At 39.8% G+C, this 17,942-nt stretch overlaps 4 protein-coding genes and 1 long non-coding RNA gene across 7 annotated transcripts in view; 1 reads left to right on the top strand and 4 right to left on the bottom strand.

The window, feature by feature from the left end:
- LOC147839513 (uncharacterized) overlaps positions 1–17,942 on the top strand; it is a 243,096-nt gene that overhangs the window by 98,211 nt on the left and 126,943 nt on the right. The gene's annotated exons all lie outside the window — the stretch shown is intronic.
- On the bottom strand, positions 918–2,073 carry LOC147839516 (ladderlectin). Its single transcript, XM_087298983.1, has 6 exons — positions 2,036–2,073; positions 1,886–1,953; positions 1,637–1,728; positions 1,422–1,544; positions 1,215–1,320; positions 918–1,066 (listed from the first exon to the last, which is right to left on the bottom strand). The coding sequence occupies exons 2-6, from the start codon at positions 1,947–1,949 to the stop codon at positions 990–992; spliced, it is 462 nt and encodes a 153-aa protein (XP_087155109.1). The 5' UTR covers positions 1,950–1,953; positions 2,036–2,073; the 3' UTR covers positions 918–989.
- LOC147839515 (galactose-specific lectin nattectin) lies at positions 3,897–5,065 on the bottom strand. The gene is made up of 6 exons (XM_087298982.1): positions 5,016–5,065; positions 4,866–4,933; positions 4,619–4,710; positions 4,404–4,526; positions 4,197–4,302; positions 3,897–4,044 (listed from the first exon to the last, which is right to left on the bottom strand). Exons 2-6 carry the CDS (start codon positions 4,927–4,929, stop codon positions 3,968–3,970), a joined length of 462 nt encoding a protein of 153 aa, XP_087155108.1. The 5' UTR covers positions 4,930–4,933; positions 5,016–5,065; the 3' UTR covers positions 3,897–3,967.
- On the bottom strand, positions 9,086–15,593 carry si:dkey-241l7.4. 2 transcript variants are annotated; one of them, XM_087298981.1, is made up of 6 exons: positions 15,544–15,593; positions 10,054–10,121; positions 9,807–9,898; positions 9,592–9,714; positions 9,385–9,490; positions 9,086–9,234 (listed from the first exon to the last, which is right to left on the bottom strand). In XM_087298981.1, exons 2-6 carry the CDS (start codon positions 10,115–10,117, stop codon positions 9,158–9,160), a joined length of 462 nt encoding a protein of 153 aa, XP_087155107.1. In that variant the 5' UTR covers positions 10,118–10,121; positions 15,544–15,593; the 3' UTR covers positions 9,086–9,157. The 2 variants fall into 2 exon arrangements, with proteins under 2 accessions (XP_087155107.1, XP_087155106.1); XM_087298980.1 differs by lacking the exon at positions 15,544–15,593 and adding an exon at positions 10,204–10,253.
- Positions 14,424–15,755, bottom strand: si:dkey-241l7.2. 2 transcript variants are annotated; one of them, NM_001245035.1, is given in 6 exon segments: positions 14,424–14,574; positions 14,725–14,830; positions 14,932–15,054; positions 15,147–15,238; positions 15,394–15,461; positions 15,544–15,755. In NM_001245035.1, coding segments are annotated over 5 exon segments (462 nt in total). In that variant the 5' UTR covers positions 15,458–15,461; positions 15,544–15,755; the 3' UTR covers positions 14,424–14,497.

Raw genomic sequence — 17,942 nt, 5'->3', positions numbered from 1 at the left:
TTTAAATCACACAATTGCGACTTTATTTCTCTGATTTCTTGCTTTAAATCACACAATTGCGACTTTATTTCTTAGATTTCTGGCTTTAAATCACACAATTGCGACTATTTCTCAGATTTCTGGCTTTAAATCACACAATTGCGACTTTATTTCTGACTTTAAATCACACAATTGCGACTTTATTTCAAGATTTTTGGCTTTAAATCACACAATTGCGACTTCATTTCAAGATTTTTGGCTTTAGATCACACAATTGCGACTTTATTTCAAGATTTTTTGCTTTAAATCACACAATTGCGACTTTATTTCTCTGATTTCTTGCTTTAAATCACACAATTGCGACTTTATTTCTTAGATTTCTGGCTTTAAATCACACAATTGCGACTTTATTTCTCTGATTTCTTGCTTTAAATCACACAATTGCAACTTTATTTCAAGATTTTTTGCTTTAAATCACACAATTGCGACTTTATTTCTTAGATTTCTGGCTTTAAATCACACAATTGCGACTTTATTTCTCTGATTTCTTGCTTTAAATCACACAATTGCGACTTTATTTCAAGATTTCTGGCTTTAAATTAGAATTGCGACTCTTTATATAATTGTGATTTTGTTGTTAGTGCATGCTCTTCTCATAAACACCAGCGTGTTTATCTCTGTACAACATGAAGCAAATGTAGGAAAAATAAGGCCAGAAATACACGGGTCTCCATCTGTCCTCCCTTAGACATCTTGCATGTAACACATCATTTACTGCTCTTATCTATCATTGTGTAGTTCTGCATCACTTTATTACTAACTGACAAGTTAACTGGTTTCAGGATCCTGAACAACTGTTTAACACACGCATTTATTTTAATCTGGCTAGTTAACATGTTGGTATACTATAAAATGGAATTAACACACATTAACAGCAGTAACCATTTACTCCACTTTTATTGGTTTGATGTGAAAAACAGAGAGAAGACTCAGGTGAAGTTACAGTCACACTAACACGGTACACGCCGTTTAGCACACAGATAGCCCATTCGGGTCGAACAGCCCTGATTGTTCCAGCAACGGTCCGCTGTAGAGTAGAAGAAATCATGTTGAGATCAGTGGTGATCACGCTGTCATGTACACACTTATAAACACCAACTTTAATCCTTTGACAAAGAGGCGTTTAAATGTTCCTGTATGAGTTTCTGCCACCAAGAGGAGCACAAACCACTCACATGTCCAGTTGATCTCCAAGCAGTGTTCAGACCCGCTACTAGGCTCTCCTGAGCACCAGTTGGTGTAACCATACACAGATCCATCAGACCACAACCACTGTCCATCCTGAGTGGAGGAAATCAGATTAATGAGCAGACGGTTAACAGAACAGCATGTGAAGAGCATTAAATGGAGGATCTGGACAGACAAACTAGTCTGAGACCTACTTGTTCACCATCATGGCCACCAATCCAGCAGCGTGTGGAGCCCGGCACCAGACTCAGCAGAAAGTCATTCTCCACTTGATCATGCACAGAAGCCAGATTCCCTCCAAGACTCTGACAGTTTCTCTGAAGGACACATTTTTATTGTAAATGCTCAATCCAGAGTTTAGACGTTTCACTCAGATCATAAGTCACTTACAACTGCAGAAACACATTACCTCTGCTGTGACCCAGTTCACAGACCTGGAGAAAAACCTGAAGCAGCGAGAGCCAGACCTGCTCCAGCCACTTTGGCATCGAAGTCGCTCCTCTATACAGTACAGAAACACAAGATTACTCTGATATCCCCAGCACAGTTATTAACTTTACATGTTCAATAATATCTGTGTGTGATTATGGCTGATGAACACAATCTCTAAACACAAGAGAACAAGCTTTTAGAAGAGGAAAGAGGGCCGACTGGTTACCATCTGCACCCTCCATGGAGAACACGATAGAAAGCAGCAGAAGACTCCTCAGCAGGAACATCATGAACCTGAACATTAACAGAAGAGAGAAGATACTTAGGAAAATGCTCAGTATAAAGCTGCTCAGCAGCTGTTGGTGTATAAAATCACCTTGGTCTGCAGATGATCACCTTCAGTGAAGCGTGTGTGAAGATGCTGATTCAGCCCTGCTGTCAAATACACTCACTGATCAACTCATACAGGTGATACAGATTGAGCTGAAGATCAACACAGCTGAAGGAAATTACTGACAGCAACTGGAACACTGCACACGCTGCTGGATTGGTGGCCATGATGGTGAACAAGTAGACCTAAGATCAAGATCCTCATTTTAATGCTCTTCACTTGCTGTTTAGTTAAATTTCCACCAAGTTATCTGATTCCCTCTACTCATGATGGACAGTGGTTGTGGTCTGATTTATGAACATTTTATATGAACCAAAATGCAACAACTTCAAATAAACAGAACAATGGTGTAAGAGTTGAGGACGGATGGAGGACTAAACCCAAACTAACTACTGACTTTAGTGTGTGTGTGGGGTGTGGTTGTGCGAGAGACCAATCGAGGATCAAAACATGACCTCTCTGGACAGAAATGTAAAACATGGAGCAATCGCTCGCTTTTTTTAATGTCTAGTAATCTTGTTTAATCCCGCCCCTTTTCGCTGCGCCGTACGTCAAAATTTCACACACAAACTTTCGTGTGACCGCAGCTTTAGTCATTGCTGATTTAGCCTATATTAAAGCTCAGAGATAAAGATGTGCTTTAGTCCATGTCTGTGATATCGGTTACTTCAGCTATTTTTCTTGCATGACACGTGCTTTCATCGCTGTTGATCGACTGACTTGTTCTGAAACAGGAATTAAAATGGTTTCAAGGCTGCACGGCGTGATTCGCTTTCGAAACTGAATGTTTTAAAATGGACCAAAACTGATAGTCATGTGCGAGTAGACTGAACATGTCATTCGCTGGTCAGTTACAAGGTTTATTTTCCACGATTCTGCTTGTAGCTGTCATATGCGTTATTTTAATGATCATTTTGAGCTGATATGTCGACGGGAAAGGAGCGCTTCGTGGCAAAATCAATAGTGAAAGCAAAGACGGCTTCTGTGCTGCATTTACCCTGCAACACGGACACTTACTGTTTAAGATTCCTGTGCTTTATCACGACAAGGTCACAGAACAATTATGTGGTCAAATCTATCAAAATACCAGACATCATTTACCAAACGTGAGCTGATATCTGATATGACAAACATCCCATCTAGACAAATCTGCTTTTTTTTTTTTTTTTTAAATAGCTGTATCATGCATGACATTGACCACGACTGATAACTGTGCATCAGGTTATGACTGAACACACTTGAACATGTTCATCACAGTCAGAGATTAGGCCAGAATGCTTAGTTAGATCAGTTTGGTGAACTAATAAATCAACCGTTATATGTGTAATAGTGCCCTTCACCTTAATGTTTTAGCCTATAGTCATCCACAGCAATTATTTCATGAGAACATGTTTGTGTGGTGGAGTAATAGCTAGCTGAAGATGAACCCCTTTCACTTCCATAGTAGTAGAACAAATTAAATTTGTTTATATCTGAGTGTGTCACGGAGTAAGAAATTATATTAAAAAAAAATTTAAAAAAAAAACCCCACAGGATTATCAGAACAGCTTACAACCCTTCCAAATCTGGTCAATGATGGACACTGATTTTAGGAATATAAGCTTGGGTATTAAATGGAGCATGTAAATCTGTTTCATATAATTAAACTTGTCTAAGTCATATACTGACTGCGTAGATAAAGAAAAAATATTTAGTTTAGAATGAACACAGGACCGCTTTAGTTTAAAGTGAGATGTATATATATATATATAAATAAAAGTTCAGTAGGAAAGCTTACCCAGAACACATCTCACCAGCCACAACCTCTCAAATCTTAAAATAACACTGACAGATTCACCACAGCAAACACCATTTACTTCACTTTTATTGTTTTGATGTGAGAAACAGAGTGAAGACTCGGGTGAAGTTACAGTCACACTAACATGGTACACGCCGTTTAGCACACAGATAGCCCATTCGGGTTGAACAGCCCTGATTGTTCCAGCAACGGTCCGCTGTAGAGTAGAAGAAATCATGTTTAGATCAGTGGTGATCACGCTGTCATGTACACACACACTTATAAACACCAACTTTAATCCTTTGACAAAGAGGCGTTTAAATGTTCCTGTAGGAGTTTCTGCCACCAAGAGGAGCTCAAACCACTCACATGTCCAGTTGATCTCCAAGCAGTGCTCAGACCCGCTACTAGGCTCTCCTGAGCACCAGTTGGTGTAACCATACACAGATCCATCAGACCACAACCACTGTCCATCCTGAGTGGAGGAAATCAGATTAATGAGCAGACGGTTAACAGAACAGCATGTGAAGAGCATTAAATGGAGGATCTGGACAGACAAACTAGTCTGAGACCTACTTGTTCTCCATCATGACCACCAATCCAGCAGCGTGTGGAGCCCGGCACCAGACTCAGCAGAAAGTCATTCTCCACTTGATCATGCACAGAAGCCAGATTCCCTCCAAGACTCTGACAGTTTCTCTGAAGGACACATTTTTATTGTAAATGCTCAATCCAGAGTTTAGACGTTTCACTCAGATCATAAGTCACTTACAACTGCAGAAACACATTACCTCTGCTGTGACCCAGTTCACAGACCTGGAGAAAAACCTGAAGCAGCGAGAGCCAGACCTGCTCCAGCCTCTTTCACAGCTAAGTCGCTCCTCTATACAGTACAGAAACACAAGATTACTCTGATATCCCCAGCACAGTTATTAACTTTACATGTTCAATAATATCTGTGTGATTATGGCTGATGAACACAATCTCTAAACACAAGAGAACAAGCTTTTAGAAGAGGAAAGAGGGCTGACTGGTTACCATCTGCACCCTCCATGGAGAACACGATAGAAAGCAGCAGAAGACTCCTCAGCAGGAACATCATGAACCTGAACATTAACAGAAGAGAGAAGATACTTAGGAAAATGCTCAGTATAAAGCTGCTCAGCAGCTCTTGGTGTGTAAAATCACCTTGGTCTGCAGATGATCGTCTTCAGTGAAGCTTCAGATGAAGAGTGTGTGAAGATGCTGAATCAGCCCTGCTGTCAAATACACTCACTGATCAACTCATACAGGTGATACAGATTGAGCTGAAGATCAACACAGCTGAAGGAAATTACTGACAGCAACTGGAACACTGCACACGCTGCTGGATTGGTGGCGGTGATGATGAACAAGTAGACTAATGATCAAGATCCTCCATTTAATGCTGTTCACATGCTGTTCAGGTAAATTTCCACCAAGTAATCTGATTTCCTTTAAGCTGTGGTCACACTAGAGTTTGTGTGGGTGAAATTCTGTTGTACGGCGCTGTGAAAGGGGCGGGATTAAACAAAGTGATTAGACATTAAAAAAGCGAGCGATTGCTACATGTTTTAAATTTCTGTCCAGAGAGGTCATGTTTTGATCCTCGATTGGTCTCACGCAGTCAAGTGATGCGATTTCGCAGGTCAGACTTCACCAAGCTTAAACTTTGCACCGCAGCGACCTGCAAAACTTAAAGAGCCCATATTATACATGAAATAGGGTCATATCTTGGTTGTAAGAGTCTCCAACAACAGTCTAATATGCATGCAAGGTCAAAAAACACTTTCATGGTCTTATAATCTGCATTTATTTTTACCTAATTATCCCAGCGACTCCTGTATGAATCGTCCAGTGATTCATTTGTTCCCAAACCCCTCCTTAGCGCGGAGCTAATCTGCGCTGATTGGACCAATGACAGTCTGTCGCGATTGGTCGACTGCCTTCAGTCAGAGAGGGAAATGGCCAATAGCTAATCAGCAATTTAAAAAGTAATCACAGTTCATACACGCTCGATAGTGTAGGCGTGGATTTTAGCTGCCACACTATGGCGAGTGGATAGTGCCACGGATAACCGAACGAAGGAGACAGTCGTGTACTCGCCATACCACACACACACAAAAACACACACACACCTCCGGATGACAACGCTCCCGCTTCCGCCCGCACCCGCCAGGTTTTAGCCTGAGAACCCGCTCCGTTTTCTGCCCGCCGCGCCCGGTCCCGCTAGAGCGGAGAACACAACCAAAAATCACCCAGTATACAGTCCAGACAGCCAAGCTGTCTGTATAAACACATACACACAGCACAAAGCTCGTTCGTTCGTTCGCTCTCTCTCTTTCTCTCTCTCTCTCATACGCTCTCTCATACCAAGCAGTCTCTCTCTTTCTAATTCACATAGCAATATCCGTGATATTGCTAGACAGCCCGCTCCCGTCCCAAATTAAACCCGTTACCGACCGCTCCCGCGATTTATTCGGAAATTTATTCCCGCGGCTGTCCCCGCGCCAGATTTCTGCGGCGCGGGAATAAATTTCCGAATAAATCGCGGGAGCAGAACTCTAGCACGGAGCTCCATAAACAAACAGCACGCGTCGCGTTTTTAACGTGACTTTGCACGCGATAAGATAAAATATCCAGTTAACCTGATACAGTACACGCGGTTACAAGTAACAAATCACAACTAAATACATTTGCAAGCTAGAGTAAACGAGGCAACAACTTTAACCGCACGTACTTACACTTGAGAAATGGAAGAAACCCATCCTGACGTCCATCAGTTACTCTTTACTGATCCTTCCTTTAACAAACTCAGATGAAGTATTCTTTGTAGCATGTAGCTTCCAGAAGTTTCCAACTGCTTGGTTATAATGCTGAGGTTTCATCTTTGGGTAGAGACTCAATATATCCATCTGCAGTGTGACTTCAATCAACCGGCATGTTTGTGTGTGTGTGTTTGTGTGTGTGTGTTTGTGGGTGTGTGTGTGTCTGGGTTTCTGCGTCAGAGGGCGGGGCCTCAGGTTTGAAATCTCCCGGGTTTGCGCGTGCACGTGAATAACTTGGTTTCGTTCGTACGTCATGGCGAAACACCTAATGAATCGTGATCAAGGCGACTCGTTTGAAGCACTATGAGTCGACTCTTTTATAGATGAATCAACAGTTTTAAACACTGTATTCTTACAGATTTAAGCCTTAGCTGGATACTTCACTTCACTTAGAGCTGTGTTACACACTACATGGAGGGGAATTTTCAAAAACCCATAATATGGGCTCTTTAATGCATGACCCTGCGTTTCCGGTCTGACGCATTCGCAAGTGCTCTTGGTGGCAGAAACTCATAAAAATATTATTTAGTTTTTCCTCAAATGGTGTGTGTGATCACCACTGATCTAAACATGATTTCTTCTACTCTACAGCGAACCATTGCTGGAACAATCAGGGCTGTTTGACCCGAATGGGCTATCTGTGTGCTAAACGGCTTGTACAGTGTTAGTGTGTCTGTAACTTCACCTGAGTCTTCACTCTCCGTTTCTCACATCAAACCAATAAAAGTGAAGTAAATGGTGTATGCTGTGGTGAATCTGTCAGTGGAGTGCTCTGGGTAGGCTGTGCTGCAGTATTTTAAGCAAACATCACTTGTTTTTGTAGGGCTGGTTAACCCTAGTGCAAATTGACTACCCATTTGTTATGTTAGGGATGAGAATATCCACTAAATTTAATTGAGTAGAAATGTTAATCTCAGTCCTGATTAAGACTACTAAAGGTTTTAAATGACTGTATTTGTAATGCTTTATTTGGCAGGTTCAGAAATAATGTCATTGGTTTGGTGAAGAAAAACACACATGATGTATTTACAATATTTAAAAGTAGTTGTGGATTTATTTATTTTTATTCTCATCACAGTCCTGAACATGTGGGGAAATATAACATCATTGCCTTTGATGCATTGTTAGTTTCTGTGCAGCAGAAGATTTTCATTTATTTTCCCTAGTTTACTGCTGCTGCTGCTGATTTTCCCCCGTTGACTTCCATCATAACCACTTATTTTGATTGATCAGCCATGACAGCACATGATCATGCATTCTTGAGTGTTGCTGGTTTTCCCTGTTGTGAAGTGGTAAAGTTAGTCATTTTTACTGTTGATCATCTGCTGTCATCATTAACCCTTTAGATAGGCCTGTGCAAATAAAGCTTAGTTTGTGGATTTTCTATTAAGTATAAACACAAATTAAAATGTGTGTGTGTGTGTGTGTGTGACTGACCTTTGTGCACTTACATTGACGCGTCTAAAAAAATCAAAATATGCACATAAGCTCTCAGAACTACACGGAGTAAACAAAAACAAAGACTGTATTTCTGCACCGGCTGCCTTTTGATGGTGAGAAGTATAGTCAGCTTCTGTGTGAAATGTTTGTTTCATTGATGCTGGTTTAAAACCTTAAAATCCTACAGTGACACCTTTTTTCCCCCCAATATTTCTGTAAAAATAAACTCTGCATCAGATTTCTTTTGTGCACTTACACTGATCCTTCTAAAGGGAATCACACACCAGATGTGACACGCATGTGACAGTTTAATGTATCATCCCATCTAAACGAATCTGCTTTTTTTTTTTTTGAATAGCTGCATCGAGCATGACATTTGATAGCTGTGCATCAGGTTAGGACCGAACACATTGAAACATGTTCAATAATCAGAGATAAAGCCAGAATACAGGAGGTAGTCATTTCTGTACACCAATCATTATATGTTTGACAGGGCCCTTCATCTCCAGCCTTTAGCTTATGGTCATCCACAACAACAGTTTCATAAGAACAGGTTTATCTGGTGGATTAATAACAGTTGAAGATAAACCCTTTTCACTTCCATAATTAGTTATACAAATGAAGTTTGATTATTTCAAAGTGTCACTGAACGAGAGAAAAACGAAGCATGGGAGTATCAAAAAAAGCTCAATCACAACCCTTCCAAATATGGTCAATAATGGACACTGATTTTAGGAATAAAAACATGGGTAATAAAGTGAACATGTAAACCAGTTTTGGATAATTAAACTTGTCTAAATCACATACCGACTGTGTCGATAGGGAACAATTTAATTGAGAATCTTTGCACTACAGGGCCCCTTTAATTTATTTAAAGAGGTTTTTGTTAAATTCAGCAGGAAAATTTACCCAGAACACTGCTCACCCACAACCTCTCAAATCTTAAAATAACAGACAGAGTCACCACAGCAGTCACCATTTACTTCACTTTTATTGGTTTGATGTGAGAAACAGAGTGAAGACTCAGGTGAAGTTACAGTCACACTAACACGGTACACGCCGTTTAGCACACAGATAACCCATTCGGGTCGAACAGCCCTGATTGTTCCAGCAACGGTCCGCTGCAGGTTAGAAGAAATCATGTTGAGATCAGTGGTGATCACGCTGTCATGTACACACACTTATAAACACCAACTTTAATCCTTTGACAAAGAGGCATTTAAATGTTCCTGTATGAGTTTCTGCCACCAAGAGGAGCTCAAACCACTCACATGTCCAGTTGATCTCCAAGCAGTGTTCAGACCCGCTACTAGGCTCTCCTGAGCACCAGTTGGTGTAACCATACACAGATCCATCAGACCACAACCACTGTCCATCCTGAGTGGAGGAAATCAGATTAATGAGCAGACGGTTAACAGAACAGCATGTGAAGAGCATTAAATGGAGGATCTGGACAGACAAACTAGTCTGAGACCTACTTGTTCTCCATCATGACCACCAATCCAGCAGCGTGTGGAGCCCGGCACCAGACTCAGCAGAAAGTCATTCTCCACTTGATCATGCACAGAAGCCAGATTCCCTCCAAGACTCTGACAGTTTCTCTGAAGGACACATTTTTATTGTAAATGCTCAATCCAGAGTTTAGACGTTTCACTCAGATCATAAGTCACTTACAACTGCAGAAACACATTACCTCTGCTGTGACCCAGTTCACAGACCTGGAGAAAAACCTGAAGCAGCGAGAGCCAGACCTGCTCCAGCCTCTTTCACAGCTAAGTCGCTCCTCTATACAGTACAGAAACACAAGATTACTCTGATATCCCCAGCACAGTTATTAACTTTACATGTTCAATAATATCTGTGTGATTATGGCTGATGAACACAATCTCTAAACACAAGAGAACAAGCTTTTAGAAGAGGAAAGAGGGCTGACTGGTTACCATCTGCACCCTCCATGGAGAACACGATAGAAAGCAGCAGAAGACTCCTCAGCAGGAACATCATGAACCTGAACATTAACAGAAGAGAGAAGATACTTAGGAAAATGCTCAGTATAAAGCTGCTCAGCAGCTCTTGGTGTGTAAAATCACCTTGGTCTGCAGATGATCGTCTTCAGTGAAGCTTCAGATGAAGAGTGTGTGAAGATGCTGAATCAGCCCTGCTGTCAAATACACTCACTGATCAACTCATACAGGTGATACAGATTGAGCTGAAGATCAACACAGCTGAAGGAAATTACTGACAGCAACTGGAACACTGCACACGCTGCTGGATTGGTGGCCATGATGGTGAACAAGTAGACTAAGATCAATGCTGCGTCCCAGTCCACATACTATCCATCCCAGATAGTATTTGAAAATATGTCCCAAACCACAGTATGTTGAAAAGAGTATGCCAGAGGTTCCCGGATGGTTTGCTGTTTCTGGTGAAAAATGTAAGTGTAGAAGCGTCCATACTCTAACCGCTGATATTCACCACAATGCATTGCGCATTGGACACGAATTCAATTGGAACTACAAATGCGTGTGAGAAGTGTAAATAAACTACAAACAAGATGAACGCGTGAGACCAACCGTCAAGTGGAGAGGCTTCGGTAAAGATGTTTGAATGATGGTTAGTCAATATCTAGCCCACTGGAAAATACTAAGAAAATCTAAATATGTACATCAGGGGCCTGTTCTTCTTAGCTCGCTTAAATGATCTAAGATGATTTAGCAGATCCTGGATCTTTTAATCCTGATATCTGATCTCTCACTAATTTGGTTCTTCAAACAAGTTCGTGAATCAGATTAAAATGTCTGGATAAACTGATCTGAGATCGCTGCGTGTGTTGTGAAGGACAGATCTATTGATCCTCGAAATCATGATCAGCAATGCAGTGATTGGCTGACGGCACAGCAGCGTAATGACATCATCTGATTAATATTCAATTATCCATGTGAGCAAAATTACATCAAATTATCAGTAAACCGTTTGTTAAATATGATACGCAATAACTTTACATCTTGTTGTGGTCTGCATGCTTGGCTCTTTCATATGTCAAGAGCAATTTGTTTAGTTTTACAGTTGGAGCGGATTTTCCTTATTATAGTAGTATTATAGTAGCCATTTTTTCAATCGGTGTAAAGAATAACTGGATGTTTACAAAAGCATTTTTAAATTGGTAAAGGCGTCTGCAACTTTAGTGAAGCATCAAATCACCGTCATATTAACTGTCAAAGCATGTTTATTACTGCATAAATCTATTATTGCTTTTTAAAGTCACATATTCTGCATTTCTATTATACACAATCTGTACTAAAGCGATCTAAAAAGTTCATATCAATAAGTTTTCTCTTTGCACCACCAGGTGACAGTCTTTGTACTTTTATTTCGGGGGTGCAGATTGCATACATTTTATTAATTTATATATATATATATATATATATATATATATATATATATATATATATATATATATATATATAGTTTAAAAATATTTACTATTTTCCCGAGTGTATATAACTAATGTAAGAAAATATCAGCATTCGGTACATACTTTCAGTATTATCTTTGCCAGAACTGACCCAATCTAATCCTGTTTATATGAATTGAGCCTGCTTCCGACCAGGTTTGAGCTACCAGAACTGTTGCTATGACAACAACTCTCGGATCAGCTTTGAAGAACGAAACAATCCTGGATCATGTCAAATCATCAATAACCAAATCCAGCTAACTGAGTAATCAACGCTGGAAGAACAGACCCCAGCTCTCAGAACTACACAGAGTAAACCAAAAGGCTGTGTATTTCTGCACCGGCTGCCTTTTGATGGTCATGAGATATAAGTGTGTGTTCCAGCGTGCAGACTGGATGTCTGTGCCAGAGTGTGTCTTATTACGTCTTACAGTGTGATGCATTAATGCATGAGTAAAGCTTGGTTCAAACCAATCAGCGCGCTCTATTGTGCAACTTCATTAATATTCATTACTGTCACAGTGTTCAGACGACAGAGACGCCACGTTGTGTTGGCAAAACAAGCGTGAAGTGTTGCTTTTATAGTTTGCTGCAGTGAAGTTTTGTTTTCATTTTCTCTCTGTGAGAGCGCAGCTGGAGTCACGTGTGGATTAACAGTGTACACGACGCTCGACAACAATAACTTACGTGTCTAAGGAGGATTATTGTTTACCTGAGAGCTGGGGTCCGTTCTTCGTACCTCACTTAAATGATCTAAGATGATTTGGCAGATCCTGGATCTTTTAATCTTGATAACTGACCTCTCTCTAATTTGGTTCTTCAAACAAGTTTGCGAATCAGATTAGAATGTCTGGATGAACTGATCTGAGATCGCTGCGTGTGTTGTGAAGGACAGATCTATCGATCCTCGAAATCATGATCAGCAATGCAGCGATTGGCTGACGGCACAGCAGCGTAATGACATCATCTGATTAATATTCAATTATCCATGTGAGCAAAATTACATCAAATTATCAGTAAACCGTTTGTTAAATATGACACGCAATTATATATTGTATTCATCATGTATTTCAATGCATATCAGTGTATTTAGTTCCACATTTAGAAAAGATTTTCTTTATAATAGTAGCCATTTTTTAATCGGTGTAAAGAATAACTGGATGTTTACAAAAGCATTTTCATATTGGTAAAGGCTTCTGCATCTTTTGTAAAGCATCAAACCACTGGCATATTAACTATCAAAACATGTTTATGACTGCATAAATGTATTATTGCTTTAAAAAAAGTCACATATTGTGCATTTCTATTATACACAATTTGTACTAAAATGATCTAAAGAGTTCATATCAATAAGTTTTCTCTTTGCACCACCAGGTGGCAGTCTTTGTACTTTCATTTCGAGGGTGCAGATTGCATAAGTTTTATTAATATGTATAACTTTATTTATTTTATTAATGACTATAATTTTATATATATCGTTAAAAAATATGTACCATTTTCCCAAGTGTATATAACTACTACTGTAAGAAAAAATCAGAATTCGGAACATACTTTCTGTATTATCTTTGCTTGAACTGAGTCGATCTAGTCCTGTTTATATGAATTGAACCTGCTCCCGATCAGGTTTGACCTAGCAGAACTGTTGCTATGACAACAACTCTCGGATCAGCTTTGAAGAACGAAACGATCCTGGGGTCCGTTCTTCGTACGTGGATTACTCAGTTAGCTGGATTTGGATATTGACGATTTGACACAATCCAGGATCGTTCCTGAATGAAAGAGCCAAACTGCAGTTAAAGTCCACCAATTAATAATTAAGCAAATAATTGGACTACAGATGTCCATGTAAACAGTCACTTTCTCCCGTGTGTGTGTTTTGACTCTGAAACTAGCGTGTACCCAAATAGACACTCCCACAACAAGCCTCTTTTCTTCCTCCGACACTCCCCCTAAACAAAGCTGGACACGCCCACTTTTCTGACTTTTTCCAAAGTGGAGGTGTGAAACACCCTGCTGAAACGAGGGGGTTTCATGGCCCTTCAAAATCCTTCAGTGACACACTTTTTCCAATATTACTGTAAAAATAAACTTTGCATTAGATTTCCTTTGTGCACTTACATTGATGCTTCTAAAGGGCATCACACACTGGATACATCGTGACACGTACCACACATGACAGTTTAATGTATCATCCCGTTGAAGCATCTGCTTTTTTCCTTTTTAAATAGCCGCATGATTCATGGCATTTATGATAGCTGTGCATCAGATTAGGACTGAACACATTCTAACATGTTATTCACAGTCAGAGATTAAGTCAGAATACAGGAGTTAAAGCTAGTTCAGTGAACTAATTTAAAAAAAAAAAAAAAAAAAAAAAAACATTATATGCATGACAGGTCTCCATCATTATCCTTTAGCCCATGTCCACAGCAACTTTTTCATAAGAAAAAACAGATTTATCTGGAGGATTAATAATAGCCTAAGATGAACCCTTTTCTTCACTTCCATAGTAGATTTAATACAAAGTTTGATTGTATCAAAGTGTGTCACTGAGTGACAAATTAAAAAAAAAAAAATCACAGGAGTATCAGAAAAGCTCAATCACAACCCTTCCAAATATGGTCAATAATGGACACTGATTTTAGGAATATGAGCTTAGATAAAGGGAACAAGTAAACCAGTTTTGGAGAATTAAACAGATCCAAGTCACATACCTACTGGGTAGATAGAGAATAATTACATTTAGAATCTTTGCACTACAGGGCACGTTTAGTTTATTTTAAGATGTTTTTGTTAAGTTCAACAGAACACTTCTCACTAGCCACAACCTCTCAAATAACAGAAATTCACCACAGCAGTCACCATTTACTTCACTTTTATTGGTTTGATGTGAGAAACAGGGAGAAGACTCGGGTGAAGTTACAGTCACACTAACACGGTACACGCCGTTTAGCACACAGATAGCCCATTCGGGTCGAACAGCCCTGATTGTTCCAGCAACGGTCCGCTGTAGAGTAGAAGAAATCATGTTTAGATCAGTGGTGATCACGCTGTCATGTACACACACTTATAAACACCAACTTTAATCCTTTGACAAAGAGGCATTTAAATGTTCCTGTAGGAGTTTCTGCCACCAAGAGGAGCTCAAACCACTCACATGTCCAGTTGATCTCCAAGCAGTGTTCAGACCCGCTACTAGGCTCTCCTGAGCACCAGTTGGTGTAACCATACACAGATCCATCAGACCACAACCACTGTCCATTCTGAGTGGAGGAAATCAGATTAATGAGCAGACGGTTAACAGAACAGCATGTGAAGAGCATTAAATGGAGGATCTGGACAGACAAACTAGTCTGAGACCTACTTGTTCACCATCATGACCACCAATCCAGCAGCGTGTGGAGCCCGGCACCAGACTCAGCAGAAAGTCATTCTCCACTTGATCATGCACAGAAGCCAGATTCCCTCCAAGACTCTGACAGTTTCTCTGAAGGACACATTTTTATTGTAAATGCTCAATCCAGAGTTTAGACGTTTCACTCAGATCATAAGTCACTTACAACTGCAGAAACACATTACCTCTGCTGTGACCCAGTTCACAGACCTGGAGAAAAACCTGAAGCAGCGAGAGCCAGACCTGCTCCAGCCTCTTTCACAGCGAAGTCGCTCCTCTATACAGTACAGAAACACAAGATTACTCTGATATCCCCAGCACAGTTATTAACTTTACATGTTCAATAATATCTGTGTGATTATGGCTGATGAACACAATCTCTAAACACAAGAGAACAAGCTTTTAGAAGAGGAAAGAGGGCTGACTGGTTACCAGGTGCACCCTCCATGGAGAACACGATAGAAAGCAGCAGAAGACTCCTCAGCAGGAACATCATGAACCTGAACATTAACAGAAGAGAGAAGATACTTAGGAAAATGCTCAGTATAAAGCTGCTCAGCAGCTCTTGGTGTGTAAAATCACCTTGGTCTGCAGATGATCACCTTCAGTGAAGCTTCAGATGAAGAGTGTGTGAAGATGCTGAATCAGCCCTGCTGTCAAATACACTCACTGATCAACTCATACAGGTGATACAGATTGAGCTGAAGATCAACACAGCTGAAGGAAATTACTGACAGCAACTGGAACACTGCACACGCTGCTGGATTGGTGGCCATGATGGTGAACAAGTAGACCTAAGATCAAGATCCTCATTTTAAATATGATCAGTATACACACATTTTTACAGATGCATCAAAAGATCCGCAAAGTGGCCGGGTGGGGATCGCATATATTATTCCAAGTTTAGATGTGTTAGAAGGGAAAAGAATATCTAATCATTTGTCAGTATTTACAGGAGAGCTGCTAGCAATTATGCTAGCAGTCAACAAAGTTTATGAAATGGATCTAAACAAGTCGATAATATGTTCTGATTCAACTTCAGCGTTACTATGCCTGGATATTAAAAAATCGGAAACTAGACAGGACATTATAATAGAAATTCTTCAATTATTACAAAATTTAGAACAGAAAAACAAAATAGTTGAGTTTGTATGGGTACCAGCACATTCAGGAGTTGAGGGCAATGAAGCAGCAGATAGATTAGCAAAAACAGTAATGGCAAAAGAGAGGATAGAAATGAAAATCAGGTATAGTAGGGCTGAACTTAAATCAGTAATTAAAAAGGGAATACACAAAAAGTGGCAAATAAGTTGGGACAATGAACAAAAAGGCAGACATTTATATGCAATACAACCAAAGGTAGGACAGATTTTGAAATCATGGGGGAGCAGGAAGGAGGATTGTATTCTTTCAAGAATAAGGATAGGACATACAGGGCTGAACGCTACATTACACATGATAGGAAAACATCCAACAGGGTTGTGTGATGGATGCGGAGAAAGAGAGACAGTAGAACATGTAATCATTAGTTGCAATAAATACACAGAGGAAAGAAATATGTTAATTAATGACCTACAGATAAATGATGAACAAATAACACTGAAAGAGTTTTTATATCAGGAAGGAAAGAAATGGTTGATTCAATTCTTAAAAAGAACTCAGTTAATACATAGGATATAGAATGTCTAAATATATTTATTTAATTAACTTAATTATTATTTTATTTATAACAATATTAAGCTTTTTCCTCTCATCTACTATGTTTTTTATGTCTCGGCTGTGAAGGACCTGAGCTGTAGATGGAGGAGCTGAACACGCAGCAACATCGAAGGCTCGGGTTTTGAAGAGTCAAGAGGTAAAAAAAAATAAAATAAAATAAATAAATAAAAATAAGAGAGTCTCTGATCCATAACCCACAGTAGGTGGCGGTAATGCTCTGATAAGAATGCGAACCGCCAATAAACACCAGGAAGAAGAAGAAGAAGATCCTCATTTTAATGCTCTTCACTTGCTGTTTAGTTAAATTTCCACCAAGTTATCTGATTCCCTCTACTCATGATGGACAGTGGTTGTGGTCTGATTTATGAACATTTTATATGAACCAAAATGCAACAACTTCAAATAAACAGAACAATGGTGTAAGAGTTGAGGACGGATGGAGGACTAAACCCAAACTAACTACTGACTTTAGTGTGTGTGTGGGGTGTGGTTGTGCGAGAGACCAATCGAGGATCAAAACATGACCTCTCTGGACAGAAATGTAAAACATGGAGCAATCGCTCGCTTTTTTAATGTCTAGTAATCTTGTTTAATCCCGCCCCTTTTCGCTGCGCCGTACGTCAAAATTTCACACACAAACTTTCGTGTGACCGCAGCTTTAGTCCTTGCTGATTTAGCCTATATTAAAGCTCAGAGATAAAGATGTGCTTTAGTCCATGTCTGTGATATCGGTTACTTCAGCTATTTTTCTTGCATGACACGTGCTTTCATCGCTGTTGATCGACTGACTTGTTCTGAAACAGGAATTAAAATGGTTTCAAGGCTGCACGGTGTGATTCGCTTTCGAAACTGAATGTTTTAAAATGGACCAAAACTGATAGTCATGTGCGAGTAGACTGAACATATCATTCGCTGGTCAGTTACAAGGTTTATTTTCCACGATTCTGCTTGTAGTTGTCATATGCGTTATTTTAATGATCATTTTGAGCTGATATGTCGACGAGAAAGGAGCGCTTCATGGCAAAATCAATAGTGAAAGCAAAGACGGCTTCTGTGCTGCATTTACCCTGCAACACGGACACTTACTGTTTAAGATTCCTGTGCTTTATCACGACAAAGTCACAGAACAATTATGTGGTCAAATCTATCAAAATACCAGACATCATTTACCAAACGTGAGCTGATATCTGATATGACAAACATCCCATCTAGACAAATCTGCTTTTTTTTTTTTTTTTTTTTTTTTAAATAGCTGTATCATG

The sequence above is a fragment of the Danio rerio genome, chromosome 20 (assembly GCF_052040795.2).
Source record: "Danio rerio strain M-AB ecotype USA chromosome 20, GRCz13ab, whole genome shotgun sequence".
Lineage (NCBI taxonomy): Eukaryota > Metazoa > Chordata > Actinopteri > Cypriniformes > Danionidae > Danio > Danio rerio.
The sequence above is the reverse complement of the archived record's forward strand: the minus strand, read 5'-3'. Positions and strand labels throughout refer to the sequence as shown.

Coding starts and splice junctions, on each gene's coding strand:
- si:dkey-241l7.2 (XM_087297753.1), bottom strand. CDS start 15,457: ATGATGTTCCTGCTGAGGAGTCTTCTGCTGCTTTCTATCGTGTTCTCC. Junction 15,055..15,146: donor TGAACTGGGTCACAGCAGAG/GTAATGTGTTTC, acceptor TGTGTCCTTCAG/AGAAACTGTCAGAGTCTTGG. Junction 14,831..14,931: donor GTGGTCATGATGGTGAACAA/GTAGGTCTCAGA, acceptor TCCTCCACTCAG/AATGGACAGTGGTTGTGGTC.
- LOC147839515 (XM_087298982.1), bottom strand. CDS start 4,929: ATGATGTTCCTGCTGAGGAGTCTTCTGCTGCTTTCTATCGTGTTCTCC. Junction 4,711..4,865: donor CTCCATGGAGGGTGCAGATG/GTAACCAGTCAG, acceptor TGTACTGTATAG/AGGAGCGACTTAGCTGTGAA. Junction 4,045..4,196: donor CTTGGAGATCAACTGGACAT/GTGAGTGGTTTG, acceptor TCTACTCTACAG/CGGACCGTTGCTGGAACAAT.
- LOC147839516 (XM_087298983.1), bottom strand. CDS start 1,949: ATGATGTTCCTGCTGAGGAGTCTTCTGCTGCTTTCTATCGTGTTCTCC. Junction 1,729..1,885: donor CTCCATGGAGGGTGCAGATG/GTAACCAGTCGG, acceptor TGTACTGTATAG/AGGAGCGACTTCGATGCCAA. Junction 1,067..1,214: donor CTTGGAGATCAACTGGACAT/GTGAGTGGTTTG, acceptor TCTACTCTACAG/CGGACCGTTGCTGGAACAAT.
- si:dkey-241l7.4 (XM_087298981.1), bottom strand. CDS start 10,117: ATGATGTTCCTGCTGAGGAGTCTTCTGCTGCTTTCTATCGTGTTCTCC. Junction 9,715..9,806: donor TGAACTGGGTCACAGCAGAG/GTAATGTGTTTC, acceptor TGTGTCCTTCAG/AGAAACTGTCAGAGTCTTGG. Junction 9,491..9,591: donor GTGGTCATGATGGAGAACAA/GTAGGTCTCAGA, acceptor TCCTCCACTCAG/GATGGACAGTGGTTGTGGTC.